At 40.8% G+C, this 21,556-nt stretch overlaps 1 protein-coding gene across 16 annotated transcripts in view; it reads left to right on the forward strand.

The window, feature by feature from the left end:
• The window catches only part of LOC133343436 (actin-binding LIM protein 1-like), a 91,120-nt gene that overhangs the window by 42,159 nt on the left and 27,405 nt on the right, over window positions 1–21,556 (forward strand). For 15 of the 16 annotated variants that reach the window (XM_061553043.1, XM_061553049.1, XM_061553044.1 and 12 more), the window contains 6 exons: window positions 1,543–1,689; window positions 12,436–12,619; window positions 17,123–17,232; window positions 17,844–17,864; window positions 19,940–20,066; window positions 20,846–20,939. In XM_061553043.1, coding sequence (XP_061409027.1) covers window positions 1,543–1,689; window positions 12,436–12,619; window positions 17,123–17,232; window positions 17,844–17,864; window positions 19,940–20,066; window positions 20,846–20,939 — 683 coding nt within the window. The remainder of the gene's footprint in view (window positions 1–1,542; window positions 1,690–12,435; window positions 12,620–17,122; window positions 17,233–17,843; window positions 17,865–19,939; window positions 20,067–20,845; window positions 20,940–21,556) is intronic. The other variant, XM_061553037.1, reaches the window with a different exon arrangement.

Below are 21,556 nucleotides of genomic sequence, written 5' to 3' on the forward strand. Positions count from 1 at the left end.
TTCGATCTGCAACATTAAATTATGTAAAAGGCTTCCTTATATCTGATGAAGATACATTTTAAAACATTCTGATGTTATTTTCCCCCCAAGTACTTTTAACCATCGGTAGACACAAGCAATTTCTTTTATTTACTACATCTGTCAACACAACCATGCGTTGTTTTGGCTCACGTGCTGGGTTTACGGTTCAATGAAAGAGCCCTAGGCAGCATTTCAAGAGATGTTTCTGACCACTTTGTTATGGGCAGTTAGGGGGTACCAGTAAAATGCATTATTTGTGCCCCCTGCCCATCCCACAATATTTTCTGTTGGTGGGGTGGTGGCCAAAAGGTCAGCACATCACATTATAAACTCAGCCAAGCTGAGTTTGATTCCCCCGCCACAGATAATATCGGTCGAGGGATTTATGAACCTGGAACCGGAATTGGCCTACCCTTCACCAACCCATACGGACCAGTCTGGCTAAGTATGGTCAAACAACCCCCATGACTGAGAGGCATGGTCGAGACTGTCATTCAGCAGTGGATTTACAAACGGCTCTGACTTATTATGATTTAGATTGATACCCTAAGCAACCACGATCTCGAATGCCACCACCGTGTATATGTATGCATAGAGTTTTGATACTTGAAGATGAAATGTGATGAATGTTCGCTCACAGAATTATTACAAATAATGTATTCTTATATTGAGCTCCCGGGTTGAACCAAATCTCAGGGTAGATAATTGAATGAGACGCTATGATATTGAACAGAAAAATATATTAAAAAATGCAACAAAGCAGTAGTCTCCTGTCGCAATAAAATATTAATCATTCTGGAAAAGCCATTGTGAAGATGTAAGGTCCACTTATCGGCTTATTGACATGCGCAGGACTGAGTTCCAAATTATCGGTGCAGCGCAGGTGACTACAATTACCCCCACCGTGATCAAAGTCTGTGGAGCCACCACCCGCTACGTCTGTGGACTATGGCTTAATCAGATCACCAAGGCATAGTTTGGGGCTGTTGTTGTGACTATGAAGCCTTCACAAGGATTTAATCTGAATTCTCCAAAGTGGCCGGGCTGTTTATTTGTTTTCCACACTGAAGCGCAAGGGTTACACGTTTTCTTCTTCTCCCAACCCCTTTACGGGTTAACTCTGCCACCTGTTTGTCACATTTTTCGAGGCATTGTAACATCTTGACATCATATTCGTCATGCGTGGAAACTGACAGGCAATGCTTTGTACCCCTATGAGGTCAGTCGCGTGGTGGTAATAGTATTCTCAAAGTATGACACGCGCTCCACCCACATTCTGCGTCATAGTCTCAGGAATTTACGATGAAATGTGTTTTTTTTCCCATCAGCATTTTCTGAAGAGATTAACATTTCTCCCCCATTTTTTTAAATAGTTGTGGATAATTTGGATTTAAATACGTTTTTAAAAGAAGATTCTTGACGACTTTTGACTTGCGGGGTGATTTGTTACCAGCTTAAAAAGCAACTTTACGAAAAATGTACTCATTTGTAACAGCTCCTTCTGACCCCCTCTCTCCCCAGTGGCCCCGAAGCAAGATGCAGCCCAGCCCCCAACCTCGGGCAAGGACAAGCCGCCCATATTGTGCCACAAATGCTCGGAGCCCTGCAAGGGAGAGGCACTGCGTGTGCAGGATCGCCACTTTCACATCAAATGCTTCATTTGCAAAGGTAATCCCCCCCCCCTCCACCAGAATGGACACATTACATCCTTGTGAGGCTATCATGTTCTAGATTTGAAGCTTTCGTGACTGCAAGGATTCATACTCTTAGTTTTTTCGGTAAAGTCACGTAGGTTAAAAATGAAATTAAAATTAATAAAACTAAAATAATAAAAATCACGACGTTTCGGAGGCAACACAAGCCTCCGTCATCAGGTGGGACCGTCACAGCCAGATTTGTTGTATCAAGTGAGGCAGGGATTCCAAGGTGCAAGTTCTTTACCTACGTGACTTTAGCGAAAAAACTAAGAGTAGGCTATCATGTGTAAAAATGTTGGAAACGCGAAGCAGAAGGACTCCCGTGGCACTGAATGCACACGATTAGAATATATAAATGGATACAAATTCATTTTCAAGTTTAAAGTATCTCTACTAACATAGGCCCGCTATTATTGGCACGCTGTGAGTGTCTAAAGTCGATATGTGCCACCTGTAGTGGCTAATCACCTTGCCGCCTGCTTCTTCTCGGGCAGTGTTTACTCAACTCCAATCCGAACGACCTCCTGTGCCCCCCCCCCCCCCCCCTTGTTATGAGGACTGGAGTTGAGGAACACTGATCTAGGGACTTCATAAAGTATTTTTTATGTTTTGTAAAACACTGCAATAAATTAACTTAAAAAGTGAGCCTCTACAGCTGTTCTGTTCAATGGTTGCACACCAAGGGACATTCAGATGCCTGGATGCATTGTCGCCAAATCTGTTTGGAAAATATAGCAAAACGTACAATGGTCAGTTGTGATATATTACATTAAAGAAATATAGCGAATGCATAAAACGTTTATTGTACGTGTATAATATTGATATATTACAATGTAAATGTGCCTTTTTTCCACATTGAGTTTTTGGCTGGGTTTCCTCTTCGGTAAGAAGCAGTTACAAGCTTAAGTAAAAGCATCTGTTATTTTTCGATACAACTGCATGGTGGCATTCCCAATGCTCTGTGCCCTGTAGTGGAGCTAAAATTTAAAAGTGCTGGCTGTTGACAAAGTGAAATATAGATTTCATAATGTCGTATATATGTGCCGAGATGTTTGGAAAGTGATGCAGAAATAAGCTGTATCTGCTTCAGCAGAGTATCTAGCATCTGTTTTCACCAAAATAATGCTTGGTGTTCATACTTATTTCATGTGGAGAGTATGCATGAACAATCTCATTATAAGCACCCATTCATGTGTAATTTCACTCCCATGTTTATGAAATATAAAATTTTAAACCATAAGCCATTCTTGCATTCCTTGTCAAAAAACTGTGAAGATAAACTTCATCTGTATTTGTTTTTCAATTCCAATATTATTACTAAGTTATAAAAAAATCGCGAATTGATTACAAATACTGTAGGTCTTCTAAGTATACCACGTGTATATATGCAGTTGCAATTTAAGTTATAAGTAATTAAATAATTGGAACCCTTAGTCGATTGACGACTGGATAACCATAACAAACTCCTCATGCCATGTCAGTCGTGAATGTTATTTGCCAATATTTTACCACGCTGTTCAATGTGGGTTGCAAAAGAAGAGGGGTGGTCCACGACTTGTCCAGACATCACTCACTACTCTTGTTAGCCATGTCCAGGAAATCTACCGCTGGTGGCTTGGTTCATGGTGCATTGTGCTAACCACTGCGCCACAACTTCTGCCTCAATAACATTACTACATCATTCGAATATGCATGCTTTGATGACCATTACTCTAGGTATTTTAAGTCTTCCATCATTTCTATCCACTGACCTAAGTGTCACAATAGAATTATATGATGACGTATTGGCACGGAAAATAACTGTTAACATTGAGAATTGTATGATTCATCCGTGCATTGTACATTTCAGAGAGAGTTTCTTTGTCAACTAAGGGGTCCATAAACTTGTGCCTCTGCAGACTATACCCTAATCCGGTCATGCATGTGCGGTTACACCGCTCTAAAAAAATTCACACTACAGTCATCCAATATAGCGAAGAGGACTTGTTTTCATAAACACCACCGGCAGATTTGAGCCTGCGCGTGAAGGGTTGTGTTGCAGGTCAGAAGTTATACAGCGGGCATATATCGGGTTTGGCCACACCCTTTTAGCGGCATGTAGGCACACAAGGTTCACAATGCAGAACCTCTGGGACATGTCGTTGTGCACATTGCTATGCGACCAATGCAGCCCATGCATGCACCCCATGCAGCGTCTTGAACTTACGAGAGCCCGTGCCATACCTCAGGTCACTGCCTGTCCACTGCCATGTTTAGAATTTACAAGCGTTTGTTGTGCAATACCCTGCCACATATATAACTTGCTGGGGACGGAGGTGTCGGCGGGTATGTGAAAAGGTTGGATATGTGAAGAAGTACCGTATAGAAACTTACAGTAATACCATGTACTGCACTGAGTGAGGGTAGTTAATTGGTCACGGTGGATATGTGATGGTCACATATGCGACGTTGTACTGCATGAGACATTTCCTTCAACAATATTTGTCTTTCTCTTGTTGCCAACTCAAACATTATTTGAGAAAGTATTGGATAGCTTACCACCATGCGCTCAGTATGGTAATTGATTAAATAATACGCATGTTGATGGATGTTTGCTACTCAGCGAATGCATTTATTAAAAGCTGATCCTGAATTTGGAAGCTCTGCTCTAATCCTCTAATTTTTGCAGATTCATTGAGATGCAGTGCCCTGGAAATGTGCTACCAATTTGTATTTACTTCAGTATCGTAACAGCTGTCTAATATGTAATTTAAAATTCTGTGGGCAGTGTTGCATTATGCTGATTGTTTTTCATGTTATCTAAAATATTGCACCACCGTTATAGTTCAGTGCCCATTGAACAAACACAACTGAATAACGCAGTTTAAGATCCTCTAAGACAAACACCTTTTATAAGATCAATCGGAATGCACCAGGCCTTGTCAGGTCTCTTAAGCTAGTCAGGTTTTGGCCTGGATAGTGATTGGATAAGTGGCCACAGTGCACATACAGGTTGTCATAGGGCTGCACTGATGCAGGTTAGGTTGCGAAAAAAAAACAAATCCATGATTGTACTCTAAAAACCAATGCTCCCCACCTTTACCATGTGCACTGACCATCTCGGTGAAGTATGGTCAAATAAAAGACCTGCATAGCCATGGGATGACCTCACCCAGCAGTGGATCGACAAAGGGCGCTTTGAGACTCTTTGAGACTCTTTGAGACTCTTTGTGAAAGGCACCTTATAAGTGCAAAGTATTATTATTACTACGACTACACGTACGCATCACGCACACATAAAGGGTGCATTATGAGGTATACATAATCGTGCTCAGTGTTTAGACCCAGCCCATTACATTTTCAATGCTGGCACCTTTGAACCAAACAATGGGATTAATCCCAGTTCTCAGCCGGGGCTGGACAAGCACGGACATGACAAAACATGATATGCTTCTCGGTGCATCGTGTGTCAACCTTCACTTTGACATACGCTTATTTCTGTGGAAAAGCCGCAGAGTATAAAATGCACTCGTTGTTTTTGAATGAACTGCAGTACAGTATATATATAAATTATCTAACATTCCTGAAAACTCAAACCATATTTCAGGTTTTTTATTATACATCACAGACTCGTTGGCTGCTTATTTTATTTATAAATCAGTAGTTATTGTGAAGTACAATGCAATACAATGTATCGCTACACATGCATCAAATCTTGCATGTAAGAATCGATGCATTTACAAAATATACAAATTATATGTAAATGAGAATATAATGTTACATGTTGGATAATACAGTAACCAAAACCAAATTTGACTACAAATGCAAAAATAAATATTTAAACCGAATTGTAATCCCATATTGTGACATTTTATTGCATCACCAGGAGGAGGAAGAGGCACGGGGAGGGGTGCATCGTAAAATGCGCAAAACCAATAAACAAGTGGTTGTCATTTAGTTAGAGTCATTTAGAAAGTATGGCTCTATTCGATTAAACCGCATAACCCTGGCACTGAAGCCATAGGAGTGTTTTTTTACACTTAAGCCAAAGACAAGAACCGCACTGCCAAAACATATGGGTACGTAATGTGAGGCATCTCACCGTAGAGTGTGATCTGCAACTATAAGCCATCCATTGACTCTGCCCTTCTTTCCCCTAAATATGGGCGATTGCGCCACACAGCCACTTCCACTGTGTATTTTTTCTGTTATCAGATAATAGTGTGTGGCCTTCATCTAGCAGTGGAAAGACAAAGTGCCGTACATTATTTTGCTTATTAATAATTAAAAGGTGATAATGGTGCAGCACCACTGCTAAAGCATTCGTTTTTATTTAATGTGCAGTGATGAATATCCCTATCATAATACAGTTATTGATTTGATATATACATTTGTAGATCATAGCCATACAACTTCAGCAAGGGGTTTCCCTTTATTGGTATAAAGGACGGTAGGCATCTAACGATGCACCAATTGATTAAAAAACAATTATGATTCCCAACCCTTTATCGATCCACTGTTGGATGAAGGCCTCCTCGTGCCATGTCGGTCATGAGCTTATGGGTTGGTGAAAGGTGGTTCAGATATCACATGCCAATGATGATCGCCGTGGTCGGGTATATATCAACACATGCTGGTGTAACGCGTGAACAGTCGCCATGACCCGGCACGGCGTGGCGAGATCCTCATCCAGCAGTATATTGAGAAGGGTTGTAATCTTCAAAATGCACAATATATTGCGTGTAACAATTGTCTTTTCTATATGTATACGTTGTAATGCAATTGGTTCATGTGGTCCTTGCAGCCACTAGAGCCATGAATCGTGCCAGTTCATAAAATCACGATGGGGTGGCAAATCGTTTCATGTCCCGAAGGAAATGTGCCCAAATAATAATGAACAGAGATAGCTTCATAGTGTCCCTACTTGCTCAGACAGAGGTATTGAATTTCACACTTCCATGTTTCACCCTACCAGACTATTGGAAACACAGATTCCTTGGAGATGAGTGTAGTGAGATGAGTGTGACTATGTTATAGGTGTAACATTTTACGCCTCTGCTTGAGTCATGAGCATTTAAACAAGTGTACTAGAGATGTCTGCAATTAATGTACTGTTTGTTCTCATGTCAACATTAATTAATGATTGCATTGGCCATAGTGATTTATATAACCACGAAAGCTTCGCAGGAGGATCTCGCTACGATGGGATGTTGGGTAAATCCATTTATCAATGTTTGACGTGGAAGGAAACTGGAATACCTGGAGAAAATCCATATCTACAAATTAAAAAAACGTCCGCACCGATTCAATCCATAGAGAGAAGCAAAAAGTTAAATCTGCACGTGGACTAAACCCATTGCTTATTCCCATCTAGCAATATCGCAGCCCACTGCCTCATACCTACAACACTTGTTATGCACTAGTAATTAATTTAAGCACTCATCCCACCTTAGCTTCTATGAAATCTGAGAAGATTCGGCGCATTCAGTGTGATTTGGTTGTAAGCAATGAACGTCATCGCTTAACATCACAGTGTAGCCTATTTGTGGTTTCCTTTAGAAGCATGATAATTAAATGCGTGCCTTAAGTCGATAAAATGTTTTTTTTATATGTTAGAAATAAGTTGGAGAACCAAGCAGTGAATGTTGTAAGCCATCATAGTCGGTATAGCCATCTCTTGGTGACATCACTTGTTTAATGCAAGGTGTGGCTTTTGGAGAACACATCACACTGTGTCTTAGAGCAACCCTTGACAAGCAATCATTTGAAATGTGAAACACAGAACATGCTGCGAGCAACTTCAGGCCAATCATTAAATGGGAGTGAATGCATGTGAGATTGATAAACAACATTGAAAGTTTTACACATTCATTTTTTCCTGCTTAGCAACCACCACAATGGTTGTCTGTGATTACTGCCTCGTACGCTCTCATGGTTTTAGTGTCCCACACAATGAAATGTCATACAGTGATGTGGGGCAGTGCTGTAAATCTTTCGGATGCTCAACTAGAAAGGTTAGTACATCACATTACTCTTAGTTAAGACATGAATACATTCACTAACAACGCTAAGAGGTAATCGTGGTCAAGGCTACTGATACCACCACACCTCACCATCGCTTCCTTCCTTCTCGTAGATCTTTGAAAATGTGACTTGATTTGGCCAAGTGTTTCGGATAGCCAAGTGTTGAGCTGATACCGCTGACAACCATGGTTTTAATCCAGGCAACGACCCATGATAAAACTGGGTCTTCAAGATAAACAAGTTAATAGTCTCTGCCTGGTCACCATTGGCTCCACAAAAATAAAACATCGTTTAATTAGATTTGCCTTCGATTTGGCTGAATTCCAGCTATAATAATTAACAATATTAGTTTGACTGTCATGCAATCTAATTGCAGAGCATAATGACAACGTGTGAAGAATATCATGTGAAGAATAAAGCAACTTAAATTATTTTTCAGAAGAGGAAATATGGAACATCTCTTTAATGAAACATTCCCTCACACAGCATGTGCTGCTCTGTGAGATTCTTGAATAAATTGTTTTTCGAGCACAATTAGGATAAACTTTGAAAAAAAGTTATATACTGACATTTAGATAGTCAATACAAATCGGTCCTTGCTATCGTTACATCAATGGGACGTTCACGTGATCAGTTGGCATACTGACAAAAGCAATCAATGTTTGTTTGTTGAATGGTTTGTTCCATTTAGCCAGTTACCCAGCTAGTTTACAAGGGAGATTTTTGGCGCATCAACACAGAACAAAGAACATCAACGTGATCCGTACAGAATAACAGGCAACAATGGCACAGACAGGCATAGTGACGTGGCCATATGTCAAAGCCAAGAGGCTGTGGTTGATGTGGGCAGGTGTTGTTGGAAATTAAAAAAAAGCTCCAGCAATGTGCGGAGAGGTGGTAACTTGAGAGATCCCCGGCACTCATCTGTTCGCCGCGGTATGGCAAGCGGCCACGCGGCCGCTCCGGGGGCAACTCACCCTCGGCAACGCCCGATCGGGAACGTTTTTCAGTGCCGGCTACCAACACATTCCCTGTGTTGTTAATGCAGATGCCACCAGTGCAGTTGAACGACACGTATAAGCCGGTGAAGTGAAATGTACGATGGCAAGAGGGACAGCACGACAGGAAGGATTTTGGCTCGAGTCTGTGTGCTCCAAGCGGGAGGAGCTCTGTCTGTTTGTAGGATTGGCAATGTTGGACTCTTTTTTTACTTTGATTGGAGCTGTCCGCAGCACAAATGGAAAATCACATCGGCCAAAAATGTGTTTGTTTACTGGTTTATAAATTACTGTTTATTTTACTTTTTTCAGTAAACATGTCTTGTTTTATTGTATGCCACGATTCATGTTTAATTTGCTAAATTAATGCCTGTGCATTCCAAAATCTCTGTATATGCAACATTTGCAATGTTATTTTACACATGTGGGCATGCAAATAATACTCCAGTTAATTATCTTTTAAAAACTCAACATCACATACTCTTTAATTACCTAATCAAAACTGAGAGACCAAACTTATAAGCTGAGTGGTGGATAACTATATTTTAGGACATCGTTGTCCACGTGATCTACTGCCAGTGGCACTTGATGTCAACAAATCCAACCCTAAATGGTGTTTGTGTAATGGCTCGTCGAATCGTATCTTGACAAGTAACTGTTAGTGTAATCCTCTCATCCGGTAGTAAGAATGGAATTTGATTAGTTGATGTTATTGGCCAGAATGTTGCACAACAGTGCATAATGAGTTTTGGCCACTGTTTTTGTGTTGACAATTCCCTGTCATTTGGAGGAAGCGCTAGAAGCAATAACATCTGGTAAACTAGGGGCATTTGTTTGGTAGGCCTGGCTCTGCTTTAGATGAGACCCCGTCATCCCCGGTTTAGAGGTAGCTTGCTTAAACAAATGATGCTGGTTGATGTAAATATGGAAAGGCCAATTGTCTGATATACCAACAAATACTATAAATTGTTTATTCGTTTCTCAATCTGCTTGTCCAGTTGAGGGTTGCATGTGGCAATAAGGAACTAAGGTCGATTTATTTTATGACATTCCAGAAGTTCAGTATGGAAAACTTCTAAAAACAAAAACAGTGTTGTTGAAACCACATTTGTGTTGACAGAAAGAACATTTTTTAACTTGGAATTTTTAAAGAAAGTGTGAATTGTAGCATCGTGGTTAGTCTGCTGTGGCAAAACTGCCTTTTGCATGGTATAAATATTTGGCCTTTTCCTTGCAAACAGTGAGCAATACGAACATTACGCAGAGAAATGTACTACTAAAATCAAATTCTACATCACGGAAAGCCATACTTAAAGCCCATTGAAGGTGAATACAAAGGCCTTAAGTGATCTTAAAGGTCTCGGATTATGTCACGCATAAAAGCTCCGAATGTAAGGTGAAAGTTGAATGACATCAACAAGACATCACTGACATTCCGTACACTCAATAGTGTAAGTCAGTCAAATGTATGGCGCTCTCAGCGATATTACAGGAAAAAAACATTGCGCGTCACATTGCGAAGATGAGAGAGAGAGAGAGCCTTAACCCCGAACTGTATGCATATCCATCGGTTGGCTTGTTTGCATCTATTTGTTCTGGAACCGGTGGTTTCCAGGAAGTCCTCTCTTTCCTGTCTCTCCAGTCTTGGCCTTGGCCAGGACAATGGACTGCTCTGTTATAGCACGGTTCGGCCTTTGTGCCGATTGTTCTCCCTGGCTTTTGGTGGACAAGAAAGCGTACACGTGTGAGATTAATTTTTTTTTGGCAGAAACAGACATGACAGCATCATGGAAATATCGAAAGAGTGTGAGTGGAATGGAAATCAGATGTGCTGCATGTTGAAGGGTGAATATAATTTTAGTGCGTGGTAGCTTCCTTTAGCAATAACAAGAACATTAATTAGAATTTATAGCAAGGTGTGGTTTTTACTGAGTCATCCCTTGTTACTCTCTGGTTGAAATAACAAGTGGCAAAATGCAGCTCAAAACTACTTTTATTTCATGATTTCAAATAAAAAGAGTCTCAAAGATGTTTTGGTCTTTTCCCCAATGTTGCTTGGCAGTACATGATCGTAAGATATGTTTTTATCAGTGGCCTTTTAAGCTTTACACTACAGAGGGTGCATTTCCCCACACAGACTGCTATGAGATTTGTGTTTGTCTCATGATCGTGAAACCACTCTTTTCACGATGAGATCTGTAATGTACCAAAATTTAGTGAAAAATCGATTAATGATAATTTCTTATGCTGGTCATTGGTGACCTGACTTAAGACAATCAACTCGCTACCCTTGAAATGCCGTTTAATCATCAGATGTTGCCTGGATTTAAGCCCAGGATTTAAGCTGTGCTGGCTCGTTTCTCTGACTTTTTAACTAACCAACCACCCATATGGGAGTGAAAGTAATTTGTGCTAAGTATTCACATTGGCAAAGAGTTAAAATAGGTCTTGTGTTGAATCCCTACCATGTGTTTGTCTACTTGAGAATGTGTTAGAATACATTCTCAGATAGAGTTCTGATAACTTTTGGTGGCATTTCGGGAAATCGAAGCTAAGTGTTGCTGACTTCCTGCACCGCCACTTGTAACAGAGCTCCACTTACTTGGCGGTGATCATATTGCTTCAGTCTGAAGAAACAGATGGTAGTTATTAAATCAGCTAGACTCTTTGCTTTGCATGTCCAGTCTGGTTTATTGAGGCCTCTCTTGATACTTGTCAGTGGTCAACGTACATCAGGTGTTGAGCTCTTGAATCCTGGCTATCATCTTTCCAGATGCTCTTGCTAATCTTTTGGACTTTCCAAGCAGTTCCGATGAACATTAATGCACTTTTTTTCGTGACATAAATCCAATGGAAAGAATGTTGACCTAATTTCATAAGACTAGCGTATTTCTGTCCACATACTTGCGAGCGTGTAATACAATATATTGACCAATTATCATTCAACCGACAAACAATTCACATTTTTGAGCCATTGCCCTTTCCAAGTAAGGATAAAAACCTACAAGCAATAACAGTGCATAACCTGTGTGTTCGACTTGGCTGTCGACTGACTAGAATTGTAAGCATCCAGTAATTAATTGCAAAGATGTGAATGTATGATGCATGTTTTCTTGTTGCTGCCGCCATGTGTGTATGTGTTACTTCAGTGTATGGGGAGCGGTAGTGTTGCGCTTGGCGCGCTGTGCTACGAGCCCGGCGACCCGAGTTTAATTCCCGCTCACGGCAAACATTGTTGACGATCATCTGAACCGGCCCTGGACCTCCCTTAGGTCGACTCGGCATTAAATGAGTAGCTGGTGCGATGTGTAAACAAAAAAACCTCGCCACTGGGGAGACTAAGGCAGCCAGGCGTGATGCTGGCCACCCACCACCTCGTCGGCCACAGTGGCCAGCCTTCATAGGTGCTCGCTAACAGCACTTGGTCCATCAGTTCATCATCAGGATGACGTCGTCGTTTTGTTATTTTATTTGAACCCATCTACGTGACTTTACCGAAAGACCCAAAGAATATGAATTCCTGCAGTCACGAAAGCTTTAAGTCAAGATTTAGTCTGTAAGGTTTTAAATCTAAATTTAAAACGAGTTTCTTTAGAACTGCTTTTTGTGTTTAGTTTGTTCCCCCCGCCACCTCCGATTAGCGTGGTTGACTACGTATGGTGCGAAAGAAGTTCAGCATGCATAAATCGAGGGGATCTTTGTCTTTGTTGCTTCAGTGTGCGGGTGCGACTTGGCCCAGAATGGCTTCTTCATGAAGAGCGGCGAGTACCTCTGCACACATGACTACCAGCAGCAGCACGGCACCCGCTGCACAGGCTGTGGGGACTTTGTGGAGGGGGAGGTGGTGACGGCCCTCGGCAAGACCTACCACCCGCAGTGCTTCGTGTGTGCCGTGTGCAGGTAAGCTACCCGGCATGTTCCATTGACTTGTAGAAGTTGGCTGAGAAGAAGTGTAAGTAGGGTGCTATGGTATGGCAAGCTTTATCCTACTTTGCCGTGTTTCTCAATCTTTAGTTTTCATAATCCGTGGTGCAGCTGTCTGTGATTGTAGGCTGTTTTGTTCCAGTTTGTTAATACTTTCTCCTATTTTCTTCCAATGTTGGTAATGGTGTTATGGCATGAGACAAAGCCTTTTTTATTTGGAACTCTACAGCTTGCAGTGCACCACTGTATCAGAATGCCCCTCAGGAGATGGCGTCAACATAACTATTACCGAGGTCACTTAAAATGTCCACAATTGGGTCATGACTTCGATATTCCCATGTCAATCAAAGCAAAATGTTAAAAGCTCAGTGTTGGAATTTAACCAATTATGTGAAAAAACACATTTTATTCATGTTTTTTTTTGTACTCGAACAGTGTGACCAAGCTGAGACCATCAACCCATCTTATTAATCAGCATCTGCTCTCGATTCGATCCCAGGATCTCAACGGTGCCAGCTCAGTTCTGACTCCTGAGCCACCAGGCAAACTCTTGGCTTATTTTAAACTTCATTGGAAAAAGATAGATAATTAGGAAAACTGCAGCTGCACCATGGGGAGTTAAAAAGATTGGAGCTTGAGAAACTCTTGCAGTGGGTGGCTGAAAACAAGGCGGCAGTAGAGCGTGCGAGACATGTAGGTATATTTAGATAAATAATGCAAGAATGTCCAGCCAGCAATGCTTTTAAAGAGCAGTGATTTTTTTTTTGTTACGGTCTCGTAAGTGTATTTATTGTAAACGCCACACTCCCTTCCTCTTCCTTTCTGGGTCCCCTCCCATAACCAAAGGAAGTGTTTGACTAATAAGACATATCCATGTTCATTTATTTTTTGTTTAATTCCCGGGCAGTGATGCATGTCCACCTAGGGTACAATAAATTGCTGATTACACAGACACTACAGCTTCACTTTTGAACTCATGTTGGTTTCACCTTATGACCGCATTGTAAACAATGGTTTTTATGTTCCACTATCTTATTGCAACAACAGTTGTTTAACTTCCTTACAACCTGTATGGTGATGTCATTTCGTGTCCTGCTGTAATATTTTATTTTACTGGTATTAATCACTGTGTACATTTTTATTTCTTTGGAAAATTTCCATTCGGTAGTGCAAGGGCAAACAATGTTTGCTTTGTTTTTCTTGTAAATATGTTGTCTTCTTGTGAGAGATGCATTTAGACATGACACACCATACACATAGGCGCGCTCTCCATGTTATCAGGTATCTACAGTCTCCTCGAGCTTGAGTGGACTTTCGGCTCGGTGGCCTGGCTGTATAGTCTTGTGCTTGGCATTAGCCCATGAGCTCAGTGGGATGGTCGGTGCCACCTGGGGTGGCAAATGTTACGAGTGTCCACCATGGGCAAAAAGCTACGTAAGCACACCATTTGTTTTATAAACACATTTTCTATTTATTTTCATACTTCGTAGATGTTTAATATGGTGGGTTTTTTGTTCTAAATTTATATTCTCTGTCAAACATACTGGCGCCCTACTTAAATAAACATTTTCCATAGAAACACCATGGTGATCTTGCTATCGACATATTTGTGATCTAGAGCTAACATTCTCCAAATATATAATTGCTAGCATATGCCACCGTGAAGGGTACCGATAAGCCATTTTTGGCCAAAGGGTACAAGAGCTTTATTGCACCTGAAGGGGAAAAGCTGTGCACGAGATGATGGAATAGCCTGTGCTTTCTGAATGGGCATTTGAATTGGCATAACTACTACCTTTAACGCAGACTGATAAGTGCTCCATAATTGATGTAGCTTTACATATTCTTTCCACTTCTAATGGAAAAAATAAAACCACACTTCAGGAAGAGAACAGAACTGTCAAACATGTCGTGTTATCGTAATACATTATTTATAGTTAGCTTGAGTATTACCACTCAGAAAACTAATGTGTGGCCCCATTGCATTTCCTGTGTAATGTTATCACTTCCTAGTGATAACATTACACTGCCCTATTTTGAAGGCCCACCCTTTCTTTATTCCTGCTCTGTGTTTTGATATTCAATTTGTACTTTCCACGTAGAATTGTGTTTTTTCTGGAAAAAAATGAAACATTTCAAGACGCAAACTTTTTGCAGACGATCATAACAGCTTTTTGGAAGCTCTTTCCATGCTCGCGAGTTTTTTTTCTTTATTGCTTGCAAACATTTTAAGATGTAGGTTTAAAAAATAACTTGTTATTTTTACTTCCATAGCATGATAGTATTATTTTACAGCATTTTGTCAATCCGCTGCTGGGTGAACGCCTTCCTATGCCATGTCGGTCATGGGGGTTTTCTTGCCCATGCTTCACCACACGCTTGTCTGTGTGGCTTTGTGAAGGGTGTCACCCAGGACCGGTTGAGATGTCACTTGCAATTGATGTTTTCTGTGGCCAGGAATCAACTCAAGTCACTGGGTTCATAGCAGAGGTGTGGACTCGAGTCATGTGACTTGGACTCGAGTCAGACTCGAGTCATGAATTTGATGACTTCAGACTCGACTTGGACTTGCATAACAATGACTTTGTCCCACCTCTGAGGTGTGGACTCGAGTCATGTGACTTGGACTCGAGTCAGACTCGAGTCATGAATTTGATGACTTCAGACTCGACTTGGACTTGCATAACAATGACTTTGTCCCACCTCTGGTTCATAGTGCAGCATGCTAATCACGACACTATCACTCATTCCGTAGGTTATAATGCTGTAATTTGTTATCTGAAAATAGATCTCTTTCAAAGAAAGCAAATGTTCAGTAGGATTTAGTACTATTTTGTAAAAAAAGATAACTCCTCTAACAGTGCAGCATGAAAAAAACAGTGGCAGAAAGTTATTTATGCAGCACTGTGTTTGTCGTTTTGCAGTCTGGCTTTATTATTAATAATATTAATAAAATATGTATTATGGATTTATATTTTACTCTAGACAACCGGAAAAAAATCCATTGATAATGATACAGATAACAGATTTTCTTTCTCATAATAATTTGTTGAACGGATACAGCAAACATGTCAAAGTGATGTGTGTCCCACACGCAGCTTCCCACTTCTTGCCCCGCCCCCCCCCCGAGCCGCACTTCTCCCCTCTCTCCCCTCTTGCCCCTCCCCCTTTCTTGCCTATTTGACCTCTTGCCACGGCAGCTCTCTCGCCCACTTCAGCAGTTTTCTTGCTGTGGTTGTCTCGCCTGATGAAGATTGCTTGTGTTGCGATCGAAAACGTCGTGATTTATTTTATTTTATTCCTACCTACGTGACTTTACCAATAAAACCAAAGAGAATTTGGATTCCTGCAGTCACGAAAGCTTCAAATCAAGATTGATATGTATGGTTGTTAATATTACCGGGAATCCCGGCCTATATTTTATTTAGACAGACAATTTCAATCCTGCTCTATTCAAAATATCTCTGTAAATAAAATATTGACAGGTGACCTCTTACATTGCATTTTCATGAGTATAATGTTACTCATGAGACTTGCTTCATATACTGTATTCATGAAAGTCCATGCTTGTGGATCGTATGTATGTATGTTGAACTTTTTTCACACATACGTAGCCAACCGTGCTAATTGGAGGTGCGGGGGAAGGACAACACACTAAACAAAAAAGCAGTTCTAAAGAAATTAGTTTGTAATCTTGATTTAAAAGTGCATAGCTCCAGTGGCTTCCTCATATCAGAAGGAAGAACATTCCAGATGGCCGCAGAAGCGCGTCTGTAAGCGCGCGATGCAGTGACCATCTTTTGTTCGATGGTTAGCCAAAAGCCGCTGTGAGGATGACCGGAGTTCGTGTAATGGTTTTTGCTCCTTGACGAGGTTCTTTTGTGGCAAGCACTTTGTGTGTAATAGAAGCCATTTACATGACCAGCTTGCAGGGCCTTGCGTGTGGGTGAAAATATATAAATAACAAAACGCCATCAACGAAACTGAAAATATTGATAACAACTAGTTCATATAATTTTCTCAAGTGCATTTTAACAATATTAATTATATACTATGACACAGTTTGGTTTTCACCACTGTGTTCCTCTGCCACCATCTGGTTCGTGATATTATTGCAGATTATATTGTTGAAGCTGGTGTACAAATCATGGACTGTGATTTAAATTAACATTTCTAATTTTCACCTAATATAACAAAAATATACGTTTGGATCTATATGTACACCTATATTGTTACAGCCAATAAAAAATGGTTTGAGTTATTCTTAAGGAAAACTAAATAAAGATAAATTTTTAGTACGTATAAAAAGATAAGTGGAATACAATTTAGATGCATTATAACCCACTCGGCTTGTAACCTTTCATCGTTTTCTTTTTAACCATGGTGGTGTGTAATTAGATTGGCCGTCTCATGCGATTACATCTACTCAATCCACTAATGAGTCGAACATCGCCATACACTCGGTGCTGTGTTTTTCAGGTGCCCTTTCCCAGCCGGGGATCGCGTGACCTTCAACGGGAAGGACTGCCTCTGCCAGCGCTGCATCCAGCCTGTTGCAACCAATGCCAAGGACATCGGTGCTTCCACCAGTAAGCGCTTGACCCACACTGCACAGCTGCTCAGCTGCCAAGGCCATCAATCAATGCACCTGCCATCATGCGAAAGCCAAAGCCATGTTTTTATTACAGATGCTAACATCCTGCCTGTGATGGATCTGCACTATTTTTGACAATATGTGCACATGTAAATCTTTCTTAATTGGTTTTGTCTTTTTTATTATTACTGAAAATATATAAAGGATGCTGTTGTGGCGTAATAGTCAGCACACCGGAGTGGCAATCTATAGTTCGTCATTTGGTCGATCTCCCGACACGGGGAGTTGAAACAATGGGAAGATTCCTAAAATGCCCCCACCTCTGTCCGTCCCGAAATATAAATGGGTAGACGACAGTTGGTTAATTGCCAGGTTGCATTTGGTGGGCTAAAGTGTACAAATGTGGGCACTCCGATCTCTTGCAAAACGTCTAGAGATTATATCTACAGCTCCCTCTAGTGGAGGACCTTCTGCCAGTAGTGGCATGCGCCAGTAATTACCAGGATGCACCATTACCATTTTACCTTTAAACATGTATATACAGCAACTTCCTGTCAGTGGAAAATGGGAAATACACTTTTGTAAACGCTGTGTTGTTTTTTCCAGGTAAAATTCAAAACATACCGAGTAAGTAACGACGGTATGTCTATGAGCATGCCCATACTTCCGTAATTTGACTGTTCCATGAATGTTCTCCTCATGTTAGGGGGATAACTGCATTATTGCATCCTGACATCATTATAGTGCATTAGCTTGACTAAAACAATCGCTTTACCATCGCCACCTGGAATGCCGCCAGCCATACTGCAGAGTAGAACTGCAACCACATTTTCATCAAACAAGCATTCTTTAAAACGCAAATCAAAGCCACAAGAAAATGATTGGAATTTGCGCCATTAGAATAACGACGGTGCAATGCAGCGGCAGCAGGCATTGCGTGAATAACTTCCCATGCCTTCATATTCAGTTTGGGAATGTGCAGGAAGTGCATGTTCAGGATGTGTGTGTGTGGCTACATCAAGTAAATCCCCTCCGGGGACAATATGGATGGAAAGGGGTTATCTTGGTGTTCAGGGGCAAGCTCGTGATAAACAAGCGTGTGAGTATATGAAGCACAGCCCTAGTGTGTGTGTTGGTGGAAACTCTGAAGTCATTGTTTCCGAGCGCATTAGCTTTGTACAATAGCTGGATTTTTGTAGCGTGGAAGCACAACAATCGTTAACATGTTCAGTAAGTATGAATCGTTGACATCTTCTCATGTAACAAATCTTTTACCCTACCTGCTTAATTTATATTTTTACCATACATGCTGTTGCGTGTGGCGCCTGCTAAGATTACCAGCTTTTTGTCGGATTTTTTGCGTAAGAACAACCAGATTAGTCAACTTCAGTCGTATTTACATTGACCGCATAATTGTTGTATTTTGTGAAATGTAGTTGGGCCAAAGTCATCTGAAAATCTTCAGTCTTGTAAAAAGACACTTATGTAATGTGTTAAGATGACCCTATCGTTGGTGTAAATTTTGTATTCAACTGTGAACTGTTATCCAGTATCACTGTGAGCTGCATTTAGGGTATCTTTTTAACAAGGTACTTTACAATGTACACTATTACGTAAAATGTATATTTAAGCCAGTTTTCACAATTGGACAAGAGGAAATACATTTAATTTAATCGTCTGTTCTTGGTAGTTGTATCATCATGAACCATAATCTGTCCACTGCTGGATGAAGGTTTCCCCACAGTGGAGGCGCATGCCTGTAAATCCAGAACTGCGGAGGCAAGGTTTGGTGGATCTAACGCAAATGTTGTGAAAAACCCCCTTCCCGTGGTTATCGAGGTGTCAGAAGGCAGTACAGCAATGGATTCGTTGCCAACAGTTTCCATCTGTACGGGGATAACATTTTCGCCACCTTACAAGTGTGGGTTTTCTCCGGGTGCTCCGGTTTCCTCCCATGTGTATAAACATGGATTAATTGGATGAAAACATGTTTGAATAAAAAAAAAACCCAAAAGAGTTCTCCGATTCGGCGTGGCGCTCTCCTGGTTAAATCAGTAAATTCCAATAATGATTGCATTGCAGCAATCATGTATGGTCCTGTGCAGCCGCAATCCATCTCGTTCCTGTGCATGAGCTAATTTTTTCACTCCCCTTTCCATGGTGGTCCATCCTAATGGTGGGTGGGGGGGGTTATCCCTTGGCTGTAATTTCATCACCAGCCTTGTCGTTTGGCTATTGTTTGTTCTTGCAATGTGTCCTATTCACACACAGTTACTTTTATTTAAGTCAACATTTTTTCTCAGATCCGCGTGTTCTTATTTTTGTTTCTCAATGTTATACGAAGCATGCATCTGTCCATGTATCTCGATGTACTTTTCAGTTTAACCTGTTTGATTATTCGACATTGTGTATGATAATGTGTGGCCATTGAGTGGTGCTGTGGTTCTCACTCTGTGCAATGAAACCGATGACCGATTCCTCAGTCCTCATGTAACAAACCTTTTACCCTTCCCACCCCTTGATATCTTCATTCAGCAGTGGATTGACAAATTGCTTTGAATGTATATGATTGTGAATGTGTATGCTGCATTCATTGAAAACATGAATAAAGCATTGGCCTAAGCTGGCTGTAAATGAGATAGGAAATTCAGGGAGTATCAATGACATTGTTCATTGTTCATCCATTCCTTGGCGTGTTGCAGACTGCACTGGCTGTGGCAGTGACATCATGAATGGGCAAGCCCTGCTGGCACTTGATAAACAGTGGCATCTTGGCTGCTTCAAATGCAAGACCTGCGGCAAGGTGCTCACGGGCGAGTACATCAGCAAGTGAGTGCCGCTGAGCCCTAAATCTCCTTCAACTGTGGGTGCTCTATGGTGTGAATTTTGGATGATAAACCAGCTAATGAAATATGTAAATCCTGAATGCAGAGTACAGTTGTTTAACCTGTCTTCTTCACATGCTATTCCTGTACTTTCTGAATTGTAAGAATGTATTTGTTTTAATAGTTTTTAACACTTTCGAACCTTCGGGTGAAAGTGTTTATGCTTTTCAGCTCTCCCCTTCCATAATTGTGGGGGAGGCACTATAACTTTTCCAAAGATGATCCAATATGAACCAACTTGTAGTCAGCATTTTTCGATTTAAAGCTTTCGTGACTGCAGGGATTCATCTTCTTGGTTCTTTCGGTAAAGTCACGTAGAAGGGAAGTAATAAAATAATACAAATAAAACATAATAAAATAAAATAATATAATATAATTTATTTTATTATGTTAAAATAATATAATATTTTATTTTATTATGTTTTATTATTTTATTACTTTTCTTCTACGTGACTTTACCGAAAGAACCAAGAAGTTGTAGTCAGCAGTTTTGTTGTAAATTTGCACTTACCCTATTGACCAAAGCGGTTCCCAAAACTTAGACGAACCAGATGAAAAAAAAGCACTTAAAAATATTCAAATGCAATTTACCCTGACAGCTACCCGTTGTCTTGCTGCTAATCAGAGCCATCCGAAGACAAACACATGTTGGGCAGTATTTACTAATCTTTGCGGTTGCATGATTTCTTTCTAACTTGGTAATTTTACGTGATGTCTGGACAGGGATGGCGTGCCATATTGTGAGCAGGACTACCAGAGCCAGTTTGGGATAAAGTGCGAGGAGTGCGGGAAGTTCATCACTGGCAAAGTGCTCGAGGTACGTGCCGAACTGGAGTCTGGTCTACACTGTTCCATACATAAGTAGCGGTTTTGTTCAAATACAAATGTTGGTTTCCCACCGCTATATCTACAGATTGCTAGTGGATTAGTCTCTGTAGTCCCCAGACCAGTTTTTCAAAGTGGGTACAGCATTTCGCGAATGGGCAAATAGACGGAATGGTGTATATTTATCCAGAGGCAGGCGTGATCACTTGCACTCTTGTGAGGTTTACGAAAAAAATTAAGAAACTGGGTTTTTACTAAAATTAAAACAACAAATCAATTGGCTTTACATTAACATGAGTAGTCTACAAAATAGCCAAGACTGTACCGGTGACCTTTGGCAATTTAAGAAACTCTTGGGCACCATTTGTAACATCTGGTGACCATTTACCATTGCAGAGTTAATTATCTGTGGAGCCGGTGATAATTACTGCAGAAGAGGAATGCTAGCCATAGGGACAGGGCATGGTTGTGCTTTATCGGTGAAAAGTAAAATGTTGCAAGAAAAGCCTCTTATCGAGCTGAAACGAAGATCGCATGGAATGTCTAAACAAGCAAAACAGGTCACACATCCCTGCAGGTTATAGATTATTTGGTTTACACTTGAAGGAA

This window comes from Lethenteron reissneri, chromosome 17 (genome assembly GCF_015708825.2).
Source record: "Lethenteron reissneri isolate LAM-NWPU_2019-01 chromosome 17, ASM1570882v1, whole genome shotgun sequence".
Taxonomy (NCBI): Eukaryota; Metazoa; Chordata; class Hyperoartia; order Petromyzontiformes; family Petromyzontidae; genus Lethenteron; species Lethenteron reissneri.